The sequence below is a fragment of the Sciurus vulgaris genome, assembly GCF_902686455.1.
Source record: "Sciurus vulgaris genome assembly, chromosome: 11".
NCBI lineage: Eukaryota > Metazoa > Chordata > Mammalia > Rodentia > Sciuridae > Sciurus > Sciurus vulgaris.
Genome location: NC_136472.1, coordinates 119,794,324 through 119,816,796, shown reverse-complemented (window position 1 = coordinate 119,816,796; position 22,473 = coordinate 119,794,324). Strand labels below are relative to the sequence as shown.

The following is a 22,473-nucleotide window of genomic DNA, read 5'->3' as shown; positions in this document are numbered from 1 at the left end:
CCTCTGCAGTTTAGTTCACCTTCATCTCTCTAATACTAGTCATTCCTACCAGTGCCACCAAATTAGTCTTGTAAAATCAGCACTGTGATTATTTCTGACCTCTGCCAAAAAATAAATAAAAACCTTAAGTGGTTCCCAATGACCTCCCACAGGGAATAATCCTTTATTTAGGTACCTGAGAACTTCCTACACTACACTGACCCTTCTTCTGATCTGAGTTTATGCTGCAGTCCTGTAGGAGAGATCTTGGGAGCTCACAGAGAGACTGTGCAAGTCCTCAGGGTGACATTTAGGGAGGGGGGAGTCTGCAGTCTTTTTCTAAACTTGGTAACTTGGACCTGGAGTGCTGCTAGATGACTTTTGCGGGTCCTTTATGTAAACATCTTACTGATATTTTTCCTGTTCTGCCTTCTTATCTACAAATAAAAGCATTGGCACTGTGTGAGGCTTTGCCAGTGGGGCAAAATATCTGTGTGGTATCTGGTATGAGTTCCAAAAATAATAAACAGAACTTCATTAATTCTTTCTTTCATTCTACACATGCTTAGAGAGCATTTACTAATGTGCTAGGTATTGCTCTATGTGCAACAGAAAGAGCACTGAAATAACTAGACAAAGTCCCTGCCATTTTGGAGCTTAGACTCAAACATATATGGGTGTATGTGTTGGTGGAAGACAACACAAGTAAAAAAATATATGCTATTTAGTGATAGGTGAAAGGAAGAATCCACTTGGATAAGGGACAGTTTTCTTGTTTCTTTTTTGGGGATGTGTCCCATTTGTTGGAGAATAAAAATGTATGCAAAATGGTATACTTCCAATATGTTACTGTTTTGGTAGATAATTTCTTTTAGTTGTGAAGACTAATCTCTAGAGAAAACACTGGGGAAACATAGGTTTTGTGATTTTTAATCAGGTCCCTAGGATTTACAAACTCATAAAAACCCTGGGGATTTTTTTTTTTTTTTTTTTTTTTTTTGGCATTAGAAGATGCTATTTACCACCTCATAGGATAAAGAAGACATTGGGTAGAGTGACCATCAGAAATCATGATCTGTACCTCATGGCTTCTCAGAGACTGGAGTATGGAGGGCTATACTCTGTCTATAGTTTATAACAAACAAAAGCAATACCAAAAAAAAAAAAAAAATGTATTTTCTGGGCTGTAAATTCATTGGAGCTACCTGCCATTCATAAGAATAAAACCCTCTCCTGAAGTCCTGATGCAGAGGGTTGAGAGCTGGATTATACCTATCCTGCTATTCTTCTAGACCTCATTTGGGGTAGCTGGTGAGTACTTGAAAAGCCTCATCTCCTCTCTGCTGAGAACACTATTCAACTTGAGGTAGAGGTGAGAGGTGGATTGTGAAGGAAGTTTAACTGAGATGCTGCAGAGCCAGAGGTAGACATTACCTTCCTGAACTTTATCCCCTTAGACATTGCCTTTAAAAAAAAAACTTTATATATTCCCCAAAACTTATAAAATGGAGAAAACACAGAGAAGGATGAAGGAAGGGATTAGTTCATCTCCCTATTCTAGATCTCCATCTCATTATACTGGGGTTGGGTGGAGAGAGCTAGCTGGCTTCTCATTTTAATGTTACTAATTCTCCTTTTCTCTCAGACAGGTCCCAGGGAGGAATGGTCTCAGGCAATGGCTCTTCAGTGACTCAGTTTGTCCTGCTGGGTTTAACACAACAGCCAGAGCTCCAGCTGCCTCTCTTCCTCCTCTTCTTAACCATTTATGTGGTCTCTGTGGTGGGGAACCTGGGCTTGATTGTTCTGATTGTTCTGAATCCTCACCTGCACACTCCCATGTACTACTTCCTCTTCAACCTTTCCTTCATTGATCTCTGCTACTCCTCTGTCATAATCCCCAGAATGCTGATGAGCTTCATAAAACAGAACATCATTTCTTATGCAGAGTGCATGACTCAGCTATTTTTCTTTGCTTTTTTTGTTATTGATGAGTGCTGTATTTTGACATCAATGGCTTATGATCGGTATGTGGCCATCTGTAAGCCTCTGCTTTATAGGATCACAATGTCCCATCAGGTCTGCCTCTTGCTGATGGTGGGTGTGTATGCAATGGGGCTTGTGGGTGCCATGGCCCACACTGGATGCATGATGAGACTCAGCTTCTGTAATGCAAACGTCATCAATCACTACATGTGTGACATACCTCCTCTCCTGAAGCTCTCCTGCACAAGCACCTCCATCAATGAACTGGTGGTTTTCCTTGTGGTAGGTGTCAATGTTATAGGGCCTAGCCTTATCATCTTCATTTCTTACACCTTGATTCTGTCTAACATTTCCAGCATCCGTTCCACAGAGGGCAGGTCCAAAGCATTCAGTACCTGCAGCTCTCACATAATTGTTGTTTCTATTTTCTTTGGAGCATCAGCTTTCATGTACCTTACACCTTCTCCTACTGGGTCTCTGGATCAAGACAAAGTATCCACAGTTTTTTATACCATTGTAGGACCAATGATGAACCCTTTCATCTACAGTTTGAGGAACAAGGATGTCCACATTGCACTGAGAAAGACTTTGAAGAAAAGGGTGCTCTCCTAAAGAGAAACTGTTTGTTATAGAAGCAATATCCTTTTTTTTTTTTTTTAAATAATATTTTTAGTTGTAGATGGACACAATACCTTTATTTTATTTATTTATTTATTTTATGTGGTGCTGAGGCTGGAACCCAGTGCCTCATACTTGCCAGACAAGTGCTCTACCACTGAGCCACAACCCCAGCCCTAGATGCAAGATCTTAATTAGGGCAAATGATACATGAAGCATGGAGAGAATAATAGGAAATCAAACTAAAATGCAAATGATATAATAATAGAGATAATTGCTAACTATACAAATCAGCCTATTGGCTAAGGCACCATAAGGAAGAGGAGGGTCAGTTTCTTCGTTCTTTCTGAGAGAAGAGTAAGTCAGTCTTTCATTCTCTAGGTTATTTTCAGAAACTATAAAGTCTTAAGCAGAAAAAGGTTTCATGATAATAAATCCAGAAATGGCAAGATTATGACATCTGACTTGGACACCTCTGGAATTCTTGCAAAACTGTGTCATGGAGATATTTGACTCTTGTGGACTTGGAGTCAGTCATTTATTCATTGACTTAATAACCCTCTTTTGAGTGATGAAGTGACGTTTGTTTTAGAATTCCTTTGTTTCCACAATTAAGGGACTAATTGGGGGGGGGGTCTTTTCTCACTTTTTTTTTTCCTCTTCTTGCTTTAGTCTGAGGGGAGTTAGGTAGAGGGAAGTCAAAGATTTTCTTGTGATCCTAGTTCCTAAATAACCATTTAGAGCAGCCAGGATAAAGGGACCTCCACTGGGTTCTACCTCATGGAGCTCACGACAGGACTCCATGTGTGTAGGAGGACATGCTGTTTCTTCACTGGGAAGAAGTTCACAGCAAATGTCTATCAATTATCAGTTGCTTCATAGATTTCACAACAAATCACTCATGGAATTGTTACTCTATTTCCAGGGTAGGTGTAAAATGAACATAGGGTTTCTAAATAGAGGAGGAAGAAGAACGTCAAATCTTTTGTGTGTTAATATCACACAGATTTTTGTTGTGCACCCACTCTTTTCCCTTATGAGATCCTAATGTATCAACCTCCTTTCCTAATTCTCTTCCTACATAATAAATGCATCTCCTAAGGCTGCCTCCTTTCCCACTACACACTGACACCCAACCTCCTTTCTGTTCCTTATACTCAGATGTCACTGCCTCTCAGATTTTATACTCTCTATTTCCTCTGCCTGGTATGTCCCTGTGGCTCTTGCCATTGAGATCTCAGCTCACATGCCACCTCCGAAGTGGAGTCCATATGGATAATCTATTAAAATAGGTATTCTCTGACCTTCTCAAATAAGTACACAGTTACTCTCTGCCCTTCTGCAATAAGTACACAGTTATTCTCTCAAATGATAACATTGTGAGATTTTGACTAGGACGCTTCTGGATCTTACTGTAACAGGAGTTTACTTGATGCTTTGACTATATTGCTTGTCACTTTGAAACTTACATGGCTTTTTCTTTACCCCAACCTTTTCCCTGATCTTCTTTCCCTAGACTTCTCCTCCCTGATCTTCTCCTTCCCTATGTCTCCTCCCTAATCTCATTTTCTCTGAATCACCTCTTTAGAAACCCTGTTCCTCCCGATGGGCAGAATCACAGCCTTTGGGACAGGAGTCCCCTATGTTTCTCCTTTGCTAACAAGGCAATAAACCATTTTTTCCTTTTTCTCAAATCCATGTCCTCGTTATTGGATTGGCATTGGAGACAAGGATAGAGATTTCGACAACATTATCATTGAGAAATTTTTGTCCTTTCCTCAAATAAATTTTACAATCTCTTTTGTAATCCCTAGCCATGCTCCCCACCTGATTGTGAATTAGCATCCTCATATCAGAGAAAACATTCAACTTTTGCATTTTTGGCATTGGATAATTTCACTTAGCTCTATCCATTTACTGGCAAATGCCATATTTTCATTCTTCTTTAAGGCCGAATAATATTCCATTGTGTATATATACCACATTTTTAAAAATCCATACATCTGTTGAAGAGCACCTGGGTTGGTTCTATAGTTTATTTATTGTGAATTGAGGTGCTGTAAACATTAATGTGGCTGCATGACTGTAATATGTGGATTTTAAGTCCTTTGGGTATAAACTGAGAAGTGGAATAGCTGGGTCAAATGAATTCATTAGCAGTGAACTCTTTCCCTTTAATATTTAACTCTCTTTTGTGTCAGCATTTTACATGATATAACTGTAGTTTATTTAATAACTGCCAAATGTAAATTGCACATCTATTCTATTTTAGACATCAAATTATCAAGACTGTTATAAATAAGAAAAATATAATGAAGACGATAGAAAGTGCGTATATACATAATATAAAAAACTATAGAAATTAAGGTGATAATGAAGATGATAATAAAGAGAATAACTGTGTTTTTACTTTAATGGTTGGGGTCAGTACAGGTTCTACGAAGGAAGTAGCTTGTGAGCTGAGATCTCAGGACAAGAGGAAGACAGTCACATGGACATTCCAAGGAGAGGGAACAGTTGATTCAAAATCTAAGAGGCAGTGACTTCTGAGTATCCCATTTGTGCACAATGAATCAAAATGCAGTCTGTAAAAAATAAACAAATAAATAATTAAAAAAAAAGGGAAAAAAGAAAGTAAAATAATACATAAAAGAGGTTGGTATGTCAGTGGTGTAGTGAGAGAGGGGTAAACATTGCAGATATATGTATTATGTGGGAAAAGAATCAGGAGAGGAGGTTGCATTACTACAATCTTGTAAGGGAAGAGTGGGTATTTTTAAAGCACAATAAAAACCCATGTGATACTAACCACACAAAAGATTTAGCTTTCTTCCTTCCTCCTCTATTTAGAGGGCCTGTCTATATTCATTTTATAACCAACCTGAAAATAATTTAATGGTTCTGAGAGTGATTTGTAGTGAAATCCATGAAATGATATACCAAATTGTCATGGCCCGTGGGAGAGATGATGTTTCATCTGATAATTTTCTACACATACCTGAAGATGAATTAGAAGCTACAGACTCTCAACTGAAACTAGAACAGAAGGTGAAGTCCCCCTGATCTTGTGCATTCACACTTCCAGCACACATGGCCCAACATGGAAAGAACACTGGAACGGGTACTACATGATCTGTTCTGGGTTCCAGATTCTGCAAGTGTTGTGTTCTATGTTCTCTCAGTTTTGGTTTCTGCATAGCTAATATTAAAAGTGCTGTGGTAGAGAGTAGATAAAATGATACATCTTTACAAAGTGCTTAGTGTTCTGAAAATTATCCTGAAGTGACTCTAAGGAAGCACTTATCTTTTCACATAACTTCCCTGAAATCAGTATTGTACCTTATACTCAATGACACTCACTTTTACTGATTTGCTGGCAATTCTGACATAGCTGTCATTGTTTGCGTCTGTGCAAACTTGATCATATGTTTCAATGTCACTGAAAGTGAGTCAGGAGAATTGTGCAGGGAGTTAATCAGTTCATTGCATTTAAGATTCATTTATATGTGTATATATATGTATATATATTCTTTGTGTACATATATATACACACACATATATATGTGTGTTTAGTTATACAGTTTTTATAACTGTAACTTTACTATAAATTTAAGGCAGCACTGAAGTATACAGTTATCAAATACATACATACATACAAAGATATGGAGAGAAGAGCAGTGTGGAGGGAGGTTCTCTCTGCCAGATTCCACATGGAGGAAGAAAGGGTTAACTTCCAGAGAAGGATGTTGGCAGTTTTTCTATCTATTACCCAAAAAACTTATCTGCTCAATAAACACACAAGAGCCAATATTTTCTCATATGAGAGGGGGCATGACGGGTCTGGCCATACCAGCCCTGGCCTCTTACAACAACATGGAGTCGCACAACTCTCCTTTATTTATAACATACAGGTAAAGGGGGTGAGGACTGGGAGGAGCTTCTTCTGTGATGGACAGAATAGGGTGGAGGTAGGGAGCCATATCTTAGGGGGAAAATTCCAGAAGGAGACAGGGAACCACTCCCACACAGCGCCACTGTACTTCAGTATCTTTCAGTTTGTATTCATGGTGACTTCCTGACCAAAATAATGACAAAAAAGTTATTGGATGAAATAAATGAGTAAAACTCTGAAATCAAGAGAGACTATTGTGAAAAGATGCTTTGGAGGCTATAGAAAGTTTTTTTTTTTTTTTTTTTTTTTTTTGAAGTGAAGAGAAACTTCTGGGGAAATTCTCAAGTAGAAATCATGGAATACTCTACAGACTTACTCTTCTAGAATTTCAGAGACAGATTTGCACTGATAGCTATTATCTCCTTCATTATCAGATGTTTTAGGACAGTGGGAAAGAAGGGAATTTAAGATCCAACAGCAGCCAGACCTTCAGGGAAAGAAGGTGAGCCCTGAATCATCCGTTTCTTGATAGTTTTCCTTTAAAGCCAAAGCTATGTAAATCATGGGTCTGGAGAACAGCACTTATTTACTGCTCTTTTCAGCTGATTAGTGATGATAAGGAGAAGGGAGGAATTGCTGTTCAGAGACATAGGGAGGTTAACCAGCATTCTCCTTGAGTAGAGACACACTTTGAGGGTGCAAGAAACTGGAGGGAAATGGGGATTCCTCAAAGATCAACATGGGAATTTTTCTTTTTCGAGTCTTGCTATGTGTCTTCAGACAGCAACGAGCTTGGAAACCAGTAGCTCCAGTCTCCTTCTGCTGTTAAATAGTGAGGACTTATTGTTAACGTTACTTTCCATCCTTCTTCCTACAGATCCTAGCCCTGAAACCAATATTATGAAAAATGACTCTTCCATGACAGCTTATTCTTATGGGATTAACAGACCAAACTGGAATGCAACTTTCCTGTTTCTCCTGTTCTTGGTGAACTACATAGTTACTGTAGTGGGAAACTTAAGATTAATTAATCTAATTGTCCTGAATTTGCACCTTCACACACCCACATACTTTTTTCCTCTTCAATCTGTCCTTCATTGATTTCTGTTATTCATCTGTCTTTACTCCTAAAATGCTGATGAGCTTCGTTTAGAGGGAAACATCATCTCCTTCAGAGGTTGAATGGATCAACTATTTTTCTTCTGCTTTCTTGTGAGCTCAGAGTGCTATGTGCTGACAGCCATAGCCTATGATCACTATGTGGCCATCTGTCAGCCCCTGTTGTACAGGGTCATCATGTCCCCTAGGGTCTGTTCTCTGCTGATGTTGGGCTCTTACTTGATGGAGTTTGCTGGTGCCATGTTCCACACAGGGTGCATGATGAGGCTCAGCTTTTGTGATTCCAACATCATCAACCACTACATGTGTGACACCCTTCCCCTCCTGCAACTGTCCTGCAGCAGCACCTACGTCAATGAGCTTGTGAAGTTCTGTTTTTGTGAGGACAGGTGTCATTATATTCATCTCCTATGCTTTGGTTCTTTATAATGTCACTCACATGACCTCAGCTAAGGGTTCATCCAAGGCCATGAGCACCTGTGGTTCTCACATAGTAACTGTGGGTCTGTTCTATGGGTCTGCGCTGCTCACTTACATCAAACCTGGGTCTGTGGGCCAGGGGAAATATTTCTCAGTGTTCCACACTTTTGAAGTTCCCTTGCTAAACCCTCTCATTTATAGCCTCAGGAACAAGGATGTCAAAGTTGCTTTGAAAGAGAACCCCGCAGAGAATCACACGCAGAGCAGAACCAGTGGGGACGCCTCAGTCCCTGTCCCCGTTGCTGCCTTTTCCCTTCTCTTCCTGCCCTTCTTTACTTCTTTATTGTTTTTCATTCTATAGTCTGGAAAAGATTATTATCATAATATCTTTTCTTCCTTTAGCATAGAATGTAACCAAGTGGGCTTCTTCTTGGACTTGGAACTCCTCCTTAGTTCCAGGATGTCTCCAGTCTGTCCTATATTCTCAATACTAGGTGGAGGCGCTGGGCTCTTTGCTTTTCCTAACTAAAGAGAATACCCCCTTCTATTGTTTTCTTACCTGTCTTCTCCATCCAAAGAAAGTGAAGAAGTTGGAAGCTTTCTGATAACTTCATTCACTTATTGCTTTTCTAAAACAATTATATAAATCATTTCCTGTTTCAAATATTTTATTGCTTATACTTGCCTTAAAAGAGAAGGAATGACAAAAATTGTGAACATGGCAAAGTTGTAAAAATTTCCAGATCTTTTCCCCCATTCTTTTGGTAATGATTTTTATTCTGGGATTTTAGTCTCCCATCTGTAATGGAACTCTTTATTGGGCTAATGTTCTATTCTTATGGATATGTGGATGGTTGAGATTCACCACTACCTACCTTTCTCATATTCCACCCACATTAAGAATGCATTGGTTGTCTAGTATTTTGTCATCAATAGAACTGAAATCATCATCTATTTCTATGTGTAGATCATGTCTGAGATTTTGTTTAAAAATTGCACAATATTTCTGACTTAGACCACAGTCATGTTTAATGTCAAGGTTCTTTCTTCTCCAGCTGCATATTAAGGGTTAGTTTCTGCAAAAGAAGATTTTTTTTTTCTTTTAAAAACACAAACAAAAATATGTGGAATGAATCTTACTGAATTGGGATTTAGTCTTTCAATATATAAATTTGGCTACTCCTTTTTTGTCTCAAAAGAATAGTTTGACTCAATTGTCCATATCATCTGCCACATTCTTCACAAGTCCCACTATGCTTAATTTCTTCTTACTCTGCTTTCCAGATGTGAAAATGGCTATGTGACTTGCCTAAGGTCATAGAACTAAAGATGCAAAACCCAATTTTTGAGCCCATTGTGCATCCTATGAAGATACAGACGGAAAGAAAGGAGGATTGTGAAGGAAGATCTTCTGGAGAGCTGTTTCAGTGTGAGACTGACAGTAGGTGTTCTTCGAGGCTGATGTAGTTGGCCAAGAAGCCATAGCAGAGAGATGACCTACAAGGCAATAAGAGGGGATTTCTGAGATGCCCTAAATTGAGTTACATGCCAGAGGGTAGAAGAAAGGTATGGGTAATAGGATGTTAATTTAATTCCTGGTTTCAACTGAAATCAATGAAGCAAAGGAAAACAAAACAGAACACTGCTTTTCTTTCCTTTCCCACATGTTGAAGATTAACTACCGAGGCAAGGTCCCATTCTGGCTTCCTCAGAACCAACCAAACAAAAATAAGCAAAACCTTCTTTGCACGCCTTATCTTCTCTTCCCAGATCTTCACCAGCTTGCGGTTGTCTTGCCCCTTACCTATAGCCAATGTGGATTCACTGTAAATAATTTCTGTCTTTTTCTAAAGCAAATTTTAATTATAAAATACCCTGGCTTCTTAATTGGTGGACATTTTCCCAACCGCTTTCTGCTATGTTTCTGTTAGTTTAGGGAATTTTCCTTCGGACTGGTTCTTTTATTTTTGGTTAGCATCTGTAATACCTAAATAATCCTTTTATCCCAGATATCTCTTGGTCTCAAACATTTGATTTAAGTAAGTGTTTGATGATCAACTAGAAAAACGTACATGCCCCTTCAGAAGTCTGATTTTAAAGTGGTGCAAGTAGGTTGAGCAACAGAGAAATGTTTTATCACAATCTTTTTATTAATAGTGACAATTTTTCAAGAATGGTGAGGTTGAGGAGTTTGGTACAAAACTTCTGGTTAGACATGTCATGATTTCAGTAGAAGTATTTGAAATCAGATACTTTTGTCCATTTCTAGCTGATGTGTCCTTGTAGTATTATGTAAGCTGATATGACTGCTCTAATGCTCTAATGATAATGTTTTTAATGTTTAGAAGTATTATATGGACATGCTTGTAGATATTATGTCATCATTTGTGGATAAAAAGAGTTTTTAAATAATGAAAATAGTGCACTACAAAATTTTCTTATTGTGTGTATTACCTACACACTATACCATCACTACCTAGAATGAGTTCTTGGCAGATGCCTTTCTGCAGATGTGTCCTAGTCAGAGGACAATGGCTCATTAGCATTGTAACTCTGGGTGTGTAATCAGCATTAAACCTGGGAACTTAGGCATTCTAAATATGTGCTCTACCACTGAGATAGCCCCCTATCCATTGTGATTTTGTGTTTATACAAAGATAACATGATTTTCGAAAAGTTCTAAAATATTGGTTTATAAGAATAACCTCAGAAGACAATGATGCCAGATAAGATCTTTATTTTAATCCATAATCATTGCTATTAATTCCAAAAGTATCTGTATTTGTTATAATATTTATTTCACTAGTACAATGTGTTCAAAATTTCATTCCCTCATCAGAGTCCAAATGCTTAGTATCTACTTCTATTTTTTTGTCTACATATCACAGTTCTTGATTAAAAAGAGAGCTTAGTACTGTTCAGTTTAATTTTTTCTTTAAGATACACCTTTCATTAAAGACACATTATGATCCTTTAAAGACACAGAATGAAATGTTGTTTAACATCCATATTTATAAGCCATTTATTCTGAACTCAAAGGTGAAATGCGAGTCATAGGCATAGCATGTAACCTGTGATCTGAGTACAATATTGTAGGCAGCAGCACGGCCTGTAAAGAATTGCAGAAGACATGTTTGGGTAACCTTAAGATGGTGGCTGGCATTGAGCCAAGAGGTGGCGCATAACTAGTGTTAACACAGCGTGATCTACTTTTGCCTAATTAGTTAATGTCTCCTCTGCACTAGTGGTCAACAGATATTCCTCATTCTTTCTTGATTGGTACCGAGGGGCGTGCCTCAATTGTGCTAATCCTAAGCTGATTGGCTGCCTTAGGTATATAAGACACACACCTACAGGAAGAACCAAGGATAAGCAGCTAGTAGAGAGGGGTAACCGGATGAGCACAAAGAAGCAGCACCTCTGAATGATGGCAGAACGCAGGTTGCAGATTGCAGAAAGGAGAAGTAAAGCCACACCTCTAGATAGCAGAGTGAAGGACGCAGGATGCAGGATGCACCTTTAAGAAGAAGCAGCAGATGAAGTAGCATCTCTGAAAATGTAGCAAGTCTCTTTTCCTGATAAGGAAAGTCTCTCTCTTTCTCTAAGCAAAGCCTTTTCTTCCTCTCTCTCTTCTAAAACTTCCTCTATGAGCTAGGGAATAAGCAAACAAGCAAGAAAGCAGTGCACTAAAGAGAAAGATAATAGAAGTAGCTCAGTTTCCAGACCACCTCCCATAAATACCCGTGGAATTGTTGCTGCAGGCGGTAACAATATCCATGCGCAAATTGCCCCGGGTGGCGACAAAGAATGAGTCAGCAAGTAGACAGGCTCAATTCTGTGACATCAATAGGCTCATTTTATGGGTCTAATGTCTAGTTTTGACCTTACATGTATAATTGATTAATATTTTAATGACAATAATATTTATAGGCATCATTTAAATTCAAGGTTAGAACTTTAAAAAGTTAGTGTTAGGTTTTGGATATGAGGTGTTTCCCTTGAAGCTCCTGTGTTAACACAGACATATTCAGAGGTAAAATGATCAGATTATGTGGACTGTAACCTAATCAGTCCATCACACTTTGAATGAGTGGACGTGGTGGTAACTCCAGGCAGGTGGGGCATGGCTGGAGGATATGGTTCACTGGGTATGCCTTTCTACCTTCCTTCTGTTTCCTGGCCACCATAAATAGAGCAGCACTCCTTGACCATGTCCTTCTGCCACGATGTTCTGCCTCACCTTGGCTTAGTGCATTGGACGTGGTTAAGCACAGAATGAACTTCTGAAACCTTGAGCCAAAATCAGCTTTCCCTCATGTACATTGTTCTTGTTGGGTATTTTGGTCACAGCACTGAAAAACTGACTGATACAATAAGTAAATTAGATGTAATTTAATCTGTGATATTAAATTTGGAACATCTAAGCTTATTTTACATTTATTGAACGTTTAGAAGTATTATATGGGTAATTTGGTAAAGATAAAGATATTTTCTACACCTCTTATTCTTCTATTTTATCATAGTTTCTCCATATGCACAATTTGAAATTTTTCTCCTACCCTATATTAACATGTTAAAAGCATATTAAGTCTTTAACATCAAAGCTTACTTGCCTTAAGTATAAGAGGCTTTAATATATTAAGTAACATTTACTTGTAAGAGGACTATCCCAAGATCTGCCTTTCAGGGAAAGTATGACATTAGAAATTTCAAAAATGCTGTTTGGTGCTCATGAATGGTACTTGCTTATGCACCAATTTTCTTCCATCACCCAAAGGAACTGAAATATTTTCAGGTGACTCATTTGACATAGCGCCCACATTTATTAATTCATAGAAGGTTTTTAAATGTTTCTTTCCAAAGTTCTCATTTTTTTCTCCCCCATGAATGAAGATTGAAAGAGAGCTTCCTAACCATCACAAAGCAGACAAAGTGGCAAATGGGCATTGATCCCAGGCCAGTCAGGTTTGATGTGGTACAGCTGGAGTTATTATCTGGCTACTTGGCCAGATTTGGGCTCAGAAAGGGGATCCTTGGAAGTCAAGAGTAAGGAGTTCTGATGTGACAGCGCAACATGGCTCTGGCAGGAGCAGGAACCATAAGACAAGCTACTATTCCTGCTCCATTCTGATAGCTAAACAAGCAGTCGCCCCACCACCCAGAGAGATCTCCAGCAATCACAGGACAGAGCCCACTGTGGGCAAGAGGCCTTTGGGCTGCTGGTGGTGTGCTGTGTTTAGGTGCCCAAGGAGCACCAGGCTGAGCATCAGGTGCTGTGTGGTCTACAGTTCAGTCTGTGCCCCCTGAAATCAGATACTTCTGTCCATTTCTAGCTGATGTGTCCTTATAGTATCATGTAAGCTGAAATGACTGCTCTAAAAATTAGGGCTTCTCTGTTATTTTGAAGTGTATAAAACAAGATGATGACATTGATTCCAAACCAATTTAACACACAATTTGTTAATGGACAACCTGTTTCATTATTTGAGTATGATTTCAATTTTAAATTTTTGAACGGTTTCTAAAACTTTTTTAAATTTTTTGCTACTTACTTTTATATTCAACACTTTTTTGTGTGTTTTTTTTTTTTTTTTTTTTTTCTTTTGAACCAGGATTGAATCCAAGGGCATTTAACCACTGAGTCAGTCCTTTTTTCTCTCTCTCTCTTTTTTTTTTTTTTTTTTTTTTTTTTTAACTTTGAGACTCTGTTCCTTAGAACCTTGCTAAGTTGCGGAGGCTGACCTGAAACTGCAATCTTCCTGCCTCAGTCTCCTGAGCTGCTGGGATACAGGTGTTTGCCACCATGCCTAGCTATATTCAGTACTTCTTATTGGTGACCATAAAACTTGATTATAGTTACTAAGAATTCTTTATCAGTAATTACAAATAGCTGTGCAATTCACAAAATCTCAGAAAAATATATTTCACTGGCAAGCACAACCTTTTATTAAGGATAACGAAGATATATCTTATTTGAAAATATTTCATGGAACATAAAATAATCATAATTCTCTTTTAATCATAAGTGTATTTTTAATTTGAAATAGTTTTATAAATCTGGCATATGTTGAAAATGCAGATTTTTTTCCTTAGTTTATGATAAGCATATCATACACATTGAAAAATTCAAAAAATGTTCACTTGTAGTTTAAAAAAATAATTTAAAAATCAATTAGGGGTTTTAAAAAAGTTTATTAGAATTGATAGTTTATTTTTTCATAAAATTAAAATTAAATTTTTATTTTTGAAATCAAACCAAATTTTTTTAATATTTTTTAAAACAAAATTTTCATAATTTCAAAAGGAAATTATTAGCCACTTGTAAAATTGCTATTAGGTAAATCATACAGACTGATGTATAGTAATAGCCATTACTATTGGGGATAAAAATACAAACACAGTGGCACACCCCTGTAATCCCAGTGACTTGTGGGGGCTGAGGCAGGAGGATCACAAGTTTGAGGCCAGCCTCAATAACTTAGTGAGACCCTGTCTCAAAATAAAAAATAAACTGTTTGTTATATAGTTCAGTGACAAAGCGCCCCCCAGGTTCAATCCTTAGAATCAAAAACAAAAAAACAAAAGAAAACAAGAAAACAAAATACAAACACTCATGGTAATAACTGGTGACATTCAAGGCACAGGCCTGGATGAGAAGTGATGACTACCTGCCATTGCGTGTGACTGTTGTCTTGTTAGTACTATGTACCCACCCCGACTTTACTTTTTTTGAAGTTTTAGAAAAAATAGACTTCATAAAATTCAGACTTTCTCTTATGAACATATTAGAATCCCATTCAAGTGTGAAACCACCCATTGGGCCCAGAATTAAGCCTCTGATTGTACTATGTGAGGGTTGGGGTATCCCTACTGTTGTCAATGTTAGAGTTTAGATAAATTTGATAAAAATAGTTTGAAAAGAACAGTTGTTTTCCACATGTCCCAGTGAATCTTCTGAATAGTATATTGTTCAATGTTTAGGGGTACACAACATTTTCAGGTTTTAAATTTGACATTTTTCTTTTCTTTCCTATTTTGGGGGGAGGGGTATGCCAGGGATTGGACCCAGGGGCACTTAACTACTGAGTCACATTCCAGCCCTTCTTAATTTTTATTTCGAGGCAGAGTCTCAGTAAGTTGCTTAGGACCTCACTAACTTGTTGGAGCTGGCTTTGAACTTGTCATCCTTCTGCCTCAGCTGCCCAAGCCTCTGGATTATAGGTGTGTACTGCCAAGCCCAGCTTGATGTTTTTCTTATAAAGTGTAATTTTTAAGTTCTTCATTAGTTCCTTTTAGTCACATATGATATCAGTGTTCATTTTAATATGATCATACAGGTAAGGAATATAATTGCTGTGATTCAGTCCTCAGTACTTTCCCTTCCCCTCCCTCCATCCCTCCCCGTGCCCTTCCCTGTACTCTGCTGATTTTTTCTACTTTTTTCTACTTTTCTTTTTGTTTTAATTAGTGTTCTTGTGGATATGCCTGAAGGTGAGATTCCCTGTGGTATATCCATAAATGTACACAGGAAAGTTAGATGATATTCATTCCACCATCCTTTCCCCATCCCTCCCTCCTACCCTTCCACTCCCTTCCTCTGCTCCACTGATCTCTCTTCTATTTGCATGGAATCCTCCCTCCTTTTCTTTTTCCCCTTATTTCAGTATAGTTTCTGCATATCAGAGTGAACAGAGTGACTTTCTGGGTCTGGCTTATTTCACTTAGCATGGTGGTCTCCAGTTCCATTAATTTACCAACAAATGCCACAATTTCATTCTTTATGGTTGAACAATACACAATTTTGTATATATATCATATTTTCTTTTTTCATTCATCTGTTGGCAGGCACCTAGGCTATTGTGAATTGTGCTGCTATAAACACTGATGTGGCTGCATTCCTATAGTGTGCTGATTTTAGATCTTTTGGATGTATACCAAGGGATGGGATAGCTGGGTCATAGGGTAGTTCAATTTGTAGTCTTTTGAGGAACTGCCATTTTGCTTTCCAGAGTGGTTGCATTAATTTGCAGCCCCACTAACAATATCTGAGAGTATGCTTTTTTGACATCCTCACCAGCATTTATTATTATTTCAATTCATAATAATTGCCATTCTGACTGAAGTGAGATGAAATCTCAATGTAGTTTTGATTTGCATTTTCTTAATTGCTAGAGATGTTGAACATTTTTCATCTTTCTTGGTCATATGTATTTCTTCTTTTGAGAAGTGTCTTAGTTCTTTTGTCTATTTAATAATTGGGGCTTTCTTGGGTTAAGTTTTTGAGTACTTGATATATTCTGGATATTAATCTCCTATCTGAGGATCAGGTGACAAAGATTTAGCATTCTGTAGGTTCTCTCTTCATGGCCCCAATTGTTTTCTTTGCTGTGCAGAAGCTTTTTAATTTAATTCTCATTTATTGATTGTAAGTGTGCTTTTGGAGTCTCGTTAAGGAAATTGATACATGGGCCAATATGTTGGCATGTTAGACCTACATTTTCTTCTAGTAGATCAGTGTCTTTGATCCATTCTTTTGTGCGTGGGGAGAGATAGAGGTCAGGTTTTATTCTTCTACATCTGGATATCTTGTTTTCCAAGCAACATTTTTAAAAAGACTATCTTTTGTATAACTAAAACAACAGCAACAACAAAGGAAAGCAGATGTCGAAATTTTTGTTAAAGTCAAAGAAGTTACTATGATTATTATGTTCCTAGTAAGGTATTAATAACATTATATATGCAAGAAAATGAAAAACCATGGTGACAAAAATATTGCGATTATTTCTCGAATCAATCTCAATTTACATAGAATGCTGAATACAGGTTTTATTCTAAATTATTTTACTTAAAGAAAATGTCCCTGAAGTCATCTTTAAAAATAAAACAGGCTATCTTTTCTCTAATGAATGTTTTTGGCACCCTTTAGAAGATCAGAAGTCTATCTATATGGGTTGGTCTCTGTGTATTTTGTCTTCGTATCTGTTTGGTGTCAATACCATGCTGTTTTTGTTACTATAGTTCTGTAGTATAATTTGAGATGCACTATTTTGTTTACTAAATTTGTTTATCAGCTCTAGAAGTCTTCTGGTGAAGTTTTTTGGGGCCTCCTAAATAAAATATTATGTTATCAGCAAACAGATAATTCAGCTTCTTGTTTTTCTATTTGTATCTGTTTAATTGCTTTCTCTAGTTTGATTGCTCTCTCTAGAGTTTCAAGGACTGTGTTGGATAGGAGTAGTGAGAGTGGGCATCCTTGTTTTGTTCCTGTTTTTAGAGGAACTCCTTTCAGTTTTTCTCCATTCAGTATGATATTAATCTTAAAGTTTTCATGTATAGTCTTTTCAATGTTGAGGCAAATTTTTTCTTTACCTAAGTTCTCTAGTGTTTTAAAGATGAATGGATGCTGGACTCTGTCAAATATTTTTCTGCATCTATTGAAATAATCACGTGATTCTTGTTCTTAACTATATTTGTGTGGTGAATTATATTAATTTATTTGCATATATTGAACCAAACTTGCAACCCTGGGATAAAACCCACTTGATTATGGTTTACTACCCTCTTACTGTGTTTGAAAATGTGCTTTACCAATATTTTATTAAGAATTATTGCATCTATGTTCATCAGATATATTGGCCTGAAGTTTTTTTTCCTTGATGTCATCAAGTCTAGTTTTGGGATTGGGGTCATACTGGCTTCATAGAATGAATTTGGCAGTGTTCCCTCCTTTTTTAATTTTATGGGATAATAATTTGAGAAGGATTGGTATTAGTTTTCTTTAAAGGTCTGATAGAATTCTTCTGAGACTTCATATGGTCCTGGGCTTTTCCTCATTGGAAAGCTTTGAATAGCTGTGTCAATTTCATTATTTGAAATTGATCTCTTTAAGTTTTCTATATATTCTTGGTTCAATTTGGGTAGATTGTATGTCTCTAGGAGTTTGTCTTTATCTTCAAGATTTTCTACTTTATCGTAGTATAAATTTTCAAAAATAGTTTCAAATGATCCTCTGGATTTCAGTAGTGTCTGTAGTGATATTTCCTTTTTCATATCTAGTTTTGTTAATTTGTGTCTTCTCTTTCTTTTGGTGAGTTTGGCTCAGGGTTTATCAACTTATTTAACCTTTCAAAGAACCAACTTTTTGTTTAATTGATCTTTTTATTGTTTTTATTCTCAATGTCATTGATTTTGAATCTGATTTTAATAATTTCCTATCTTCTATTGAGTTTGGTGTTAGTTTTTTTTTTCTTTTTCTAGGGCATTGAGTTGTAATGTTAGATTATTTATTTGGGAATCTTACTATTTTTTTTTTTAATGTAGGAGCTCAGTGCTATAAATTTTTCTCTTAGAATTACCTTCAGTTTCTCCCAGAGATTTTGACATGTTATTTCACTATTCTCATTTGTTTCTAGTGATCTTTTTTAAAAAGTTTTTCCCCTGATTTATGCTTCTATCCATCAAATGAGTATTTTTTAATTTCTAGGTGTTAGAGTGATTTTTGTTTTTAACTTGTCATTGATTTTTAATTTCAGTTCAACATGATCTAATAGGATGCAAGAAATTTTCTCTACTTTTTATATTTGGTAAGATTTGCTTTGGTCTCTAAAGTATGACATATTTTAGAGAATGTTCCATGTGCTGTTGAAAAAATAGTGTATTCATTTGTTGATAGATAAAAATTCCGTAGATGCGTATCAGGTCTGTTTGATTACTAGTACTTCTTAATTCTGAAGAATCTTTACTTGATTTATGTCTAGATTACCTGTATAGTGGTGAGAGAGGTATGTTGAAATCTGTATTGTGGTCTAGTTGATTCTTAATAATGAGAAGGGTTTGTTTTATGTATGTAGATGAACCATTTTGAGGGCATAAATATTTACAATAATTATATCTTCTCATTAAATGATTCACTTAACCAGTATGAACTGATCTTCTTTGATTCTTCTGATTAATTTTGACTTGAAGATTTTTTTTGTCTGATATAAGAATATCTATCCCTGCTTGCCTTCAGCTACCATTTTCATATTATATATTTTCCTATCCCTTTCCTTCTGTCTGTGGATGTCTTTGTGTGTACGGTGAGTCTTTTGTAAATAATATATTACTGGGTCTTGTTTTTTAATCCAATCTTCTAATCTTTTGATTGAAGAGATTGGACCATTTACATTCAATGTTACTACTGAGAGATGTTTTTAATTTCTTGTCATATTGATTTATTTCTGATGCTTAATTCAGGTATTATTTATTTATAGTGATACAGATCAAAGTGGGACCCAGAGGAACTGCTTCTGTGAGAAGCAGGATGTGGTGAAGTTATGCAAGTCGTTTTGCTTTATCAGGTCATTGGCCCATCTAAGGCTTGCAAATTCCAGCGGCGAACACGGAAACCACATACTTCAGGAAATTTTTAACATTTTCTCATAATTGCCAATTCCTGAGAGCCAAATTTCTGTGTCTCATAGATCAACAAAGTCTGGTTTTATTTGCTGGCCATGGATGGCAATATATATATACGTTACAAATAGCTCTAACATCAATTATGATTACATATATATATTACGTACCATGCCAAGGTGAAGAAAAGTCTTGTTGAGTCTTGTCTGGATTTCACTGGGATTTGGAACCTTTAGAAGATGTCTATCATTCTTTGGCTTTGGATCTATTCACAAGTGCGGAGACACAGGAGCCACTCCCTTAGTTGCTATGAATCTCCCAACAGTTAATTCTCATTTCTCAACCAGGAGCCTGAGGCTGACTGCTTGGAAGGTGTGATGTTGTGTCTGTTGGTTGTTTCTACTGAAGGAGCTCAGGATGCAGGGCTCTGGGCTATTGCTCTGACTGCTGTGGATCCCATGTATCCACTCCCTCCATAGGATTCTTTTCACAGTGGCATACAGTCTGGTAGCTGTCTGCAAGCACAGGTCCTGTGGTTATGGATTTCCCTAGGTGATCTGTGGTATAGAAATGTTCCCTCTGACTGACACAGCTCACTGGGGTACTGTCTCTACGACTGGATAAAGAGACTCAGTTTGTTTACCTGAGTTCTAGCTTCCACTGCCTCAGGTTTTGAACTGTGGGTGCTGTTTCCTTCTGCTGACTGGAACGGAGGCAGTGAACTGCCAGTGTCCAAATACTTGCCTGCTGTGGCTGCCATCTGGGCACTGTCCCTCTAGCTTGCCAGACTACAGGCACCTTGCTACCCAGATGGGCCTCCAGTCAGCTGCAGCTGTGATGTGGCAGCTTTCCCTCCAAACTTACAGGGCTATAGGCTACTCCCTGCCATTGATGGGACTCTCCCTGCTCCACCCGCAGCTGTGGCCATGAATGCCTTCCACATCCTCTGGTCAGGACCAAACTGCCTTCCTATGAGGGTTTGAGCTCTCACTTCTTGCTGCTATGAATTGCAGGAGTCTGCTCTGTCCCTGACCAGACTCCCAAGGAAGCTGTTAGGAGAGACTTAACACTACCCAGGGTGGGTCTGCTCCCCTTGGCTTCCCTAGTTCTCTGTGAGGCGGGGTGGATTTCACTAACTCTCAGCTAGTAGTGATCCTTCTATAATTCCTTGTTATTTTGTTTTTCTAACAAAATAATATATGTGACCTGGAATTGTTTCACTTTCACAGCATTACCTGCTCTGGGTGTTAGGAGTTTTTTGTTTTCTGCCAATTTTACCAATAGAATAATTACATCGTTACAAAAATAAAAAGGAAAAATAAATAAAACCATATAGTCAATGTGAAGTTGTGAAGTTCACATTTCTTTCATTAAGAAATACTTTAGCCAGAAGCTGTGGCACACGTGTAATTCCAGTGGCCTGAGAGACTGAGGCAGGAGGATCTCCAGTTCAAAGCCAGCCTTAGCAAAAGTGAGGTGCTAAGCAACTCGGTGAGACTCTGTCTCTAAATAAAATACAAAATTGGGCTGTGGATGTGGCTCAGTGGTCGAGTGCCTCTGAGTTCAATACCCTATACCCCCCCACCAAAAAAAAAAAAAAAAAAGAGAAATACTTTAAATAGAGCAGAAGTTCACATTATGTAGTATACAGTTCTGGACGTGACAAACGCATGAAGAAAAATACAAGATAATTCTCCAACTTCTTTTGTAATTAAAACTTCCCAACCCTAACTATGGGAATCCACTGATCTGCTTTCTACTGGTGAGGTTTTGCTTTTTCCAGAATGATATGAAAGTAGAATCATACAGTAGATAGTCATTTAGTCTGGCTTCTTTCTTTTAATGTAATAAATTTGGGATTCATCCACATCTTTAGATGTATCAGTCATTTATGCCTATTTATGCTGAGGAGGATTCATTGTAGGTCTATACTATAATTAAAGTATCCATTCACTAGTTAAAGGGTAATAAAATTGAAATCTTAGAGTTGTTTTAATTTGCATTTCTCTAAATTATTAGAGATGTTGAACACTTATTCATACATTTATTAATCATCTGTATGTCTTCTTCTTTAAAGTGTCTGTCCAGTTCCTTGGCCCATTTATTGATTGGGTTCTTTGTATTTTTTGTTGCAAAGTTTTGTAAGTTCTTTATATATTTGGGAGATAAATGCTCTATCTGAAGTGTGTGTGGAAAGGATTTTCTCCCATTCTGTAGGCTCTCTTTTCACATTATTGATTGTATCCTTTGCTGAGAAAAAAGCTTTTTAGTTTGAGTCCATACCATTTATTGATTCTTGCTTTAATTTCTTGTGCTTTGGAGTCTAGTTAAGGAAGTCTGATTCTAAGCCAGCATGATAAAGATTCAGGCCTACTTTATCTTCTATTTGGTGCAAAGTCTCTGGTCTAATTCCTAAGAACTTGATCCATTTTGAGTTGAGTTTTGTGCAGGGTGAGAGATAGAGGTTTAATTTCATTTTACTGCATATAGATTTCCAGTTTTGCCAGCATCATTTGTTGAAGAGGCTATCTTTTCTCCATTGTATGTTTTTGGCACCCTCGTGTAGTATGCAGTAACTATATTTATGTGGGTTTGTCTCTGTGTCCTCTATTCTGTACCATTGGTCTACCTGTCTATTTTGGTGCCAATGCCATGCCATTTTTGTTACTGTTGTTCTGTAGTATAGTTTAAGATCTGGTATTGTGATACCTCCTGCTTGACTTTTTCTGCTCAGGATTGTTTTGGCTATTCAAGGTCTCTTATTCTTCCAGATGAAGTTCATGATTGCTTTCTGTATTTCTATGAAGAATGTCATTGGAATTTTAGTTGGAATTGCATTGAATTGGCCTTTGGTAGAATGGCCATTTTTTCAATATTAATTCTGCTTATCCAAGAACATTGGAGATCTTTCCATTTCCTAAGGTTTTCTTCAATTTCTTTCTTTAGCATCCTGTAGTTTTCATTGTTGAGGTCTTTCACTTCTTTTATTAGATTGATTCCCAAGTGTTTTACTTTTTTGAGGCTATTGTGAATGGAGTGGTTTTCCTAATTTCTCTTTCAGAGGATTC

The 22,473-nt window shown here is 37.3% G+C and overlaps 2 protein-coding genes across 2 annotated transcripts in view; both read left to right on the top strand.

Annotated features, from left to right (window-relative positions):
- Positions 1 to 22,473, top strand: part of LOC306639914 (uncharacterized protein) — a gene marked incomplete at both ends in the record, with an annotated part of 45,800 nt that overhangs the window by 8,231 nt on the left and 15,096 nt on the right. The window contains 1 exon segment of the mRNA XM_079103594.1: positions 20,185 to 20,354. Within this exon segment, the coding sequence (XP_078959720.1) occupies positions 20,185 to 20,354 (170 nt within the window).
- Positions 1,642 to 2,574, top strand: LOC306640346 (olfactory receptor 8B3-like; the record flags this gene model as incomplete). Its single annotated transcript, XM_079104550.1, has 1 exon — positions 1,642 to 2,574. One exon carries the CDS (start codon positions 1,642 to 1,644, stop codon positions 2,572 to 2,574), a length of 933 nt encoding a protein of 310 aa, XP_078960676.1.